Source organism: Dermacentor silvarum, chromosome 10 (assembly GCF_013339745.2).
Source record: "Dermacentor silvarum isolate Dsil-2018 chromosome 10, BIME_Dsil_1.4, whole genome shotgun sequence".
NCBI classification, from domain to species: Eukaryota; Metazoa; Arthropoda; class Arachnida; order Ixodida; family Ixodidae; genus Dermacentor; species Dermacentor silvarum.
The window spans coordinates 11,838,482-11,845,070 of record NC_051163.1 but is presented as its reverse complement, the minus strand read 5'-3'; the positions used below and the strand labels follow the sequence as shown (position 1 = coordinate 11,845,070).

Here is a 6,589-nt window from a genome sequence, read left to right as displayed (position 1 = left end):
AGTCGAGCTGCTCTTACGACGTTGACCCTTTTTGTATGGGTGCCCGCTTTTCCTAAAACTGCTCGCAGACCGGCTCCTTGAGCGTCGGCTTTTCCTTTGGTGGAGCTTCTTACCGCTGCGATTGGCTTTTGACGTCTTCGGCGTCTTGCTTCGACATGTCCTTGATGTGCTTCGGCTAGAAGATTGCCCCCGTCCGGCTCGGCGAGGGCACGTACGCCCTGTCTTTACCGTGTATGACACTGTCGAAATGATTTCTGTTGTCACTGAGCTCTCGGCTGCCCGCCTTCCACGCTTCGCAGTCTTCTTTTCAGCTATCACATCTGTTGACGAGACTTGTTCTATCCGACCTCTGGACGTTGCCTTCGCGACAGTGGTTTTTCCATCCCTGCCTGCATTTGTCTTCATCACGTTCCTTGGCCGAAGTGACCCTGTAGTTTCTTCATTTTCTTTGTTCGTATGGTCATCCGCTGTTTCGCTCTTCGACTTCACTGATTTTTGTTTGGACGTGCCTTTCCCAGGCGCACTCTTCTCGACGCCTTGACACATATTCGTTTACAATTTTACTCAGCCTGCATGACCGTCTTCGAATTTTCCTTACCAGTGACCTTTCTCTACGCGCTGTACATAACGACACTGCTTGTATGGAAAGACTCAGCAGTAAGTGAAGAACTGACGCGGCAGGCGCACCTGGAGTTTCCTGGAACCATTGTCGGGCTACACGGCCTGTCTTGGAAGCTGTGCAGGAACCGTAGGAAGAGAATGCAGGCTGTACTTGAGATGGCCGCCATTTTGCGCCATTTAGACCACAGTTGTAGACAGAACTGGGCGCAAGCTACGCAGTCCGGGACTGCCCATTCTTGCGCCTTTGCTCGTTGTTGTTGCCTATCGAACATACGGCCCCTACCCACTATGGGGGACTAGCCAAGAAATCGGTGGCTTCATCATCATCATCATCGTCAGCCTACATTTATGTCCACTGCAGGACATAAATATAAATATAAAGAATGGGTGGCTTATTCCAAGCTATAATGAAAAATTTAATTTCAGAATTGCTATTATAACAAGACCTCTGGTTAAGACGAATCCAATGCTTAATTAAATTTCAACATGACTCTGGATGTACTATCAACCAAAAAAGTTTACGGACCACGGAATCTCAGAAAACGCTAAATATCCGAGCAGCCTTTAAAAGTAGCCAGTAAAACCGTACATCGCAATGTTGTCCGCATATAACTGCAGAGGCTGGAAATGGGAATACCAGGCTGGGCGTTTTCAGGCTGCTGAGATCAATCAAATCAAATCAATTTTATTCTCCAGTTTACATGCTGGACGGTCATTTTGGGCTAAAAGCTACATACGTAGCTTGACGTGACCCAAAAGACCAGATATTGAGCTTTTTCTCAGATCCCTTATTTGGTTCATAAACTTTTTGGTCGATAGTACATCTACTCATATCAGTTTCGTTCGTTCTGTCGTAACGATGCTGAGTATGGATTGAATCGAATTTCTATCGACATTTTTTAGGCAAAGGGCCTTAACAAAATTCGGTTTGCGGCAGTAACGAAGCGATCACGAAAAGTAAACACTGTCCCACCTACACTTTAGTATAGCACCTATAAAACCCAAGGCACGATATTTACAAGATTTCGATGCCGCATTCCACTGTTAAATTTTCATTTGCATAGGGCTGCTCTGAGGATTATAGTGAGTCTAACACAACTTGTAATTTCTTTTTATTTTGCAGTCAATTCTAGATGCAATGAAAAAGAGTCCTCGGAGATCCGTTTTGCTTATTTGTACTTTCTCAAGTTCGTCAATTTTGTTTTCTCTCGGGGCCTCAGTTCTTGGCTTCAGCCCCAGAAGTGTTTGCCTTGTCATGTCCGATTTCGTTTGCAATACAAAAAAATGTGGTTGATCCCTCTTATATAGGAATCGGTATAGAACACGAAAGTGAAACGTGTCTTCACAGAAGTAGTGTAATGTTTATTGCACATTGATATATAATGTCTATTGGTGTTTTGTGGCTAAAGCGCCCTTAGGCGTTGATGCACCCACGCTGACGCCTGGTGGCACGTCTCCTCCATCACGACTACAAACGCCGATGACCATGAGCAACCGTCGTGCATATGGAAGCTGCACTACGCTGCACACGCTAGCACAACGCGAAAGACGAAGCACGTAACTGACACACTAATACAACGCGCAAGACAAAGCACGTAACTGAATCGTCACCGAGTCAAATCAGCGCGTACAGCGCGTCGTAATTGCAGCCTCCGCGATCAACTTCAGAAACATTTTCAGAGCTAATTGCGGAGGCCACGCTCCGCTGTGCTGAGTACGGTGAACGCCACCTAGGTGGCGTTGGAGTGCTTCTTGATGCCAGCGTCCCTTCGAATGCTGGCATCGAGGCGTCGTAGTGCTGAGACCACCGAAGCGTTCACTGTCGGTGCGCGTTAGTGTCATAATGCAGTACTTCTCTTTTCTGCTCGTAGGCGGCGGCACCGCCCCGAGCAAGAGCGCGGGTACACGGAGGAGTGTTAGATATATAAGGCGCGTCTGTGTAACTCTCTGCAAATGCGTTTGTGGCGCAATGGGTTAAACGCTCGGCGATCTATCGTCGCGGACCGAGAGGTCGTGGGTTCGATTTCCAAATTTTGCATGTTTGTGGAACTTTTTCTTCTGGTTTCTTTCTTTGTATTACATTCTATGACGTATTTCCGTGACGGAAATACGTCAGTGAAGTCTTGGTGGACCCCGGCATAAAACACTTTCGTGTTAAAAAAAAGACTGCATCGAGAGAGAGAGAGAGAATAAACTTTATGCAAAACAGCACGCGAGCGTAGGTAGCTCCTCCACTCTGCAGTGGGTGGTCCCCTCAGTCCAGCGGCCTTAGCTGCCCTTCTCGCTCGGTTGACCAGGTTGGGCTGGTCCGTCGAGTAGGAGCTGGACAGCGCTGCCTCCCATTGCCGTGTGGTGGGGTGTGTTATGGGTGTGACAGACCGCAATTTTAACAGCGGAGCTGTTTAAGCTTTTCGTTTCCCCGCGTAGCGTTCGCAAAAACTCACCTAGCAATGACGTCACTGCGCACAGCTGCGCCTCGCTTCACCATGCGATAGCCAATCGATAGCCAATCAATAGCTAATCAATAATCAATCAATAATCAATAAATTCCGGAAATTGCTGGGGATGACTTGGTAGTGCTTAGCCTAGCCCAAAAGCCAGAACTAGCTAGGTGCCCATCAGCGATTGTGTGTCTAGTGCAGAGCGAAATATTCCCGCTACGGTTCGCGAAAACCTGACCGGCACTTCCACGGCTGCCTGTTCTTCGTCGCTTGACACGGAAGGCTCGCAACCGTAAGCAGTAATATTTCTTGCCAAGTTGGAATGGTCCTCATCTTCAGACGTGTACTCATTGCTGGTAGACGCACCAGAACTCGAATCCATGCTCGCGATGGCGGCGTCGGTGCGCTTCGAATGACCGCGGCCGGCCGGCTGGCTATCCGACGAGGGTGTCGTGACGTCACGCCTTCCAACTCCCGCGGGTCGGGTGGCGAGGCGCGCGCTCACAAAAACGCCAAAAATAAAGCCATCGGCTCAAAAATGAGCTAAGTGACTACATCTTTTAGGTGTAATCACTCACTGAGGATTCATTTTCAGCATTTTCGTAAAATTTTCAGATTTTGTGTCCGCATTCCTTTAATGCAAAAGAAATGAATAGTCAAAAATAAAATAGCAGTTTAATTGAACACGTCAGTTTACACGCCAACTTGGTCGTTATATAGCAAGGATCACGCTTCGAATATCACATATCGTAGATATAATTTGTGATATCGCTAATATAACAACTTACATCTCTAGAGACCGTTTTGTTCGTTTGCGTGACTACTGCAGACCATGTTTGTCGTTTGTCCGTTTAATACAACAATACAATAACTCTGTTTTCTATTTCCCCCTTTCCCTCTGAACAGATCTAGTAGCAGTCTATAGAGGTGTATTACCTAAGGCCGACCTCTCTGCGTATCCTCTACTAAATTATCCTCTCTCTAGTAGAACTGTACGTTCTGTAGAAATTCGGTAGAAATGGTGGCCGTGGTAGGGTTCAGGAGCGATGTATGGCGAAAGTGTCTGGCTTAAATGTGATCGTTGTAAATAATCACTGAATACTTCTCTTCTGCCTGCTTTCATACGTTCCATGAGGCACGTAGGTTTCCCCGGTGTCCTTGGTGAACCAATCGAGTCACCTTGTTCATATTTAGTGAAAATAAAAGACAGCTTATGGGTGGTCTCTATGTGAAGTTCAAAATGCGTGGAATAATTGCGGCTTTCGCAGTAAATTAGGTATGCAAGACCTCCGCAGCGTTAAAAGTGTGATTGCAAACGACGCACAGTTCAACTCGTTCTCCTGGGAGAACGCTACCGACCGCCATCGCGATAAAAATTTGTGAAAAATCGGGCAACATTATTCGGGATATGTCACGTCCCTGTATTTGAACGCGAAATTGTGACCCTTTGCTAGGCCGGACTAGTGCAAAATTACAATTGGTGCAGTTCAATTGTATTATTATGTATTTAAAAAAATTTACCCCGGTCTCAATTACTAACAGCTGAATGCTGTTATTTGTTATTAGTATTTATTTATTTATTTATTTATTTATTTATTTATTTATTTATTTATTTATTCGTTCGTCTATATTGCACTGTACAGCCATGAATGCCGGACGATTTGCATAACTAAATATATTGCAATTCTTTATGATGTGTACTTGCTTTGGAACCTTTATACGTATGGGCTAAGCTACCTTTAGTACAGAATATTATGTAAAGCATGTTTGGCATTGTTCTTTACGTTTACGTCGGCTTCAAGCAGGTGATTACCTCTGCTCCCTGCCTGCTTGTTCCGTGCCAGAACTCAGCCGTCTCGGAAGAAAAAAAAAAAAAAAAAAAAAAAAAAAAAAAAAAAAAACTGACGCGCACTATTGTGCGACCGCTCTGAAGGAATTCGAACACTTCAAAGGCACATCACACCGCAACAGTCCGGAAACACGTACAGCCATTTATGTTATATAAGTAGTTTTGTTCATTCGAGCCACAACACATGGCGTTGTTCCGACCGCATCTGCGCGTTTTCAAAACACCCGCGTTATGTGACGTTTCCACTTGAGATTACGCAACTTCCGGTTAAGTCACACACGTTTTATTTTATGGCTTTTTGTTGTGCTCCATGGCTTTTCCCAGCGATCTCTACGGTAATATATTAGAGATTGGTGGCATTTTCAGGTATTGATTCCTTCACCTCCTCTCTCGGCCGTCGAAATAACATTGGGCGCTTGATACCTGTTGAATAGCTAGCCGCCGTAATATCGGTCTGTGCTTGAGCTCTCGACGAGGGGCTACATGAAGTCCTTGCTCTCGGAAGGCGTCTGTTCCTGTGCCCAACGTTTATAGCTGCTTGTGTAGGTGTTATCTGTTGCCCTGTTCTTTCACGCGCAGCTGTTTTCGAGTTTTGCTTTTAAGCTTTGGCATGATACGCTGCTGCAAAAGCCGGCCTCTGCAGCGAGTCAGGTGATTTTCTACTACACCCCCGTGCATCACCGCCTACTTGTAAGTTTGCCCGCTTGCCAGGAAAGATTGACAATGGCCAGCACCAGCTTTCGTGTCGCGCTCGTCCAGCTCGCAGTGAAAGCGAGCAAAGCAGAAAATCTAGCACGTGCCGGGGATGAAATCAAGAAGGCTGCAACCAGCGGCGCCAAGCTCGTGTGTCTGCCGGAATGCTTCGGGTTCCCATACGGCGCTCAGTACTTCCCCAAGTACGCCGAGTCGATCCCCGGCGAAACGAGTGAAATGCTGTCTAAAGCGGCGCAAGAAAACGGCGTCTATCTCATCGGTGGTTCCATGGCTGAAACGGAGAACGGCAAACTCTACAACACTTGTCTCGTCTACGGTCCCGACGGCAAGATGCTCGCTAAGCACCGCAAGGTTCACCTCTTCGACATCGACATTCCCGGAAAGATAACGTTCAAGGAGTCCGACAGCTTCACGGCCGGCAACAGCCTGACGACGTTCGACACCCCTTACTGCAGAGTGGGCCTCGGCATCTGCTACGACCTGCGCTTTGCCCAAATGGCGCAGCTCTACGCTAAGCAGGGTTGCAAGCTGCTCTTCTACCCGGGCGCTTTCAACATGACGACCGGGCCACTCCACTGGGAGTTGCTGCAGCGCGGTAGGGCAGTCGACAATCAGGTGTACGTGGCCACTGCGTCTCCGGCTAGAGATGAAAGTGCCTCTTACGTTGCGTGGGGTCACAGCATGCTGGTTGATCCCTTGGGCAAAGTGGTCACCTCAGCGGGTGCCGAGGAAGAGCTGGTCATCGGCGAGGTTGACCTGGAGCACCTAGAGGCCGTCAGAAACCAAATACCGATTACGAAGCAGAAAAGGGACGATCTTTACGATGTTGTGAGTATAGGTGACGGTAACCACGCCATATAAGATCAATTCAACTTTGCAGATAGAAACTCTTGATGAGCCACGGCTTAGTACACAATGTCTTGTCAGTAGCAAATAAATCTCTTTTGCTGGAAAAAAATATATA

The 6,589-nt window shown here is 47.1% G+C and overlaps 1 protein-coding gene across 1 annotated transcript; it reads left to right on the top strand.

Annotated features, from left to right (window-relative positions):
* Positions 1 to 5,214: 5,214 nt before the first annotated feature.
* Positions 5,215 to 6,589, top strand: LOC119432015 (omega-amidase NIT2). The gene has a single exon (XM_037699463.2). The coding sequence runs from the start codon at positions 5,635 to 5,637 to the stop codon at positions 6,484 to 6,486; it is 852 nt and encodes a 283-aa protein (XP_037555391.1). The 5' UTR covers positions 5,215 to 5,634; the 3' UTR covers positions 6,487 to 6,589.

Coding starts and splice junctions, on each gene's coding strand:
- LOC119432015 (XM_037699463.2), top strand. CDS start 5,635: ATGGCCAGCACCAGCTTTCGTGTCGCGCTCGTCCAGCTCGCAGTGAAA.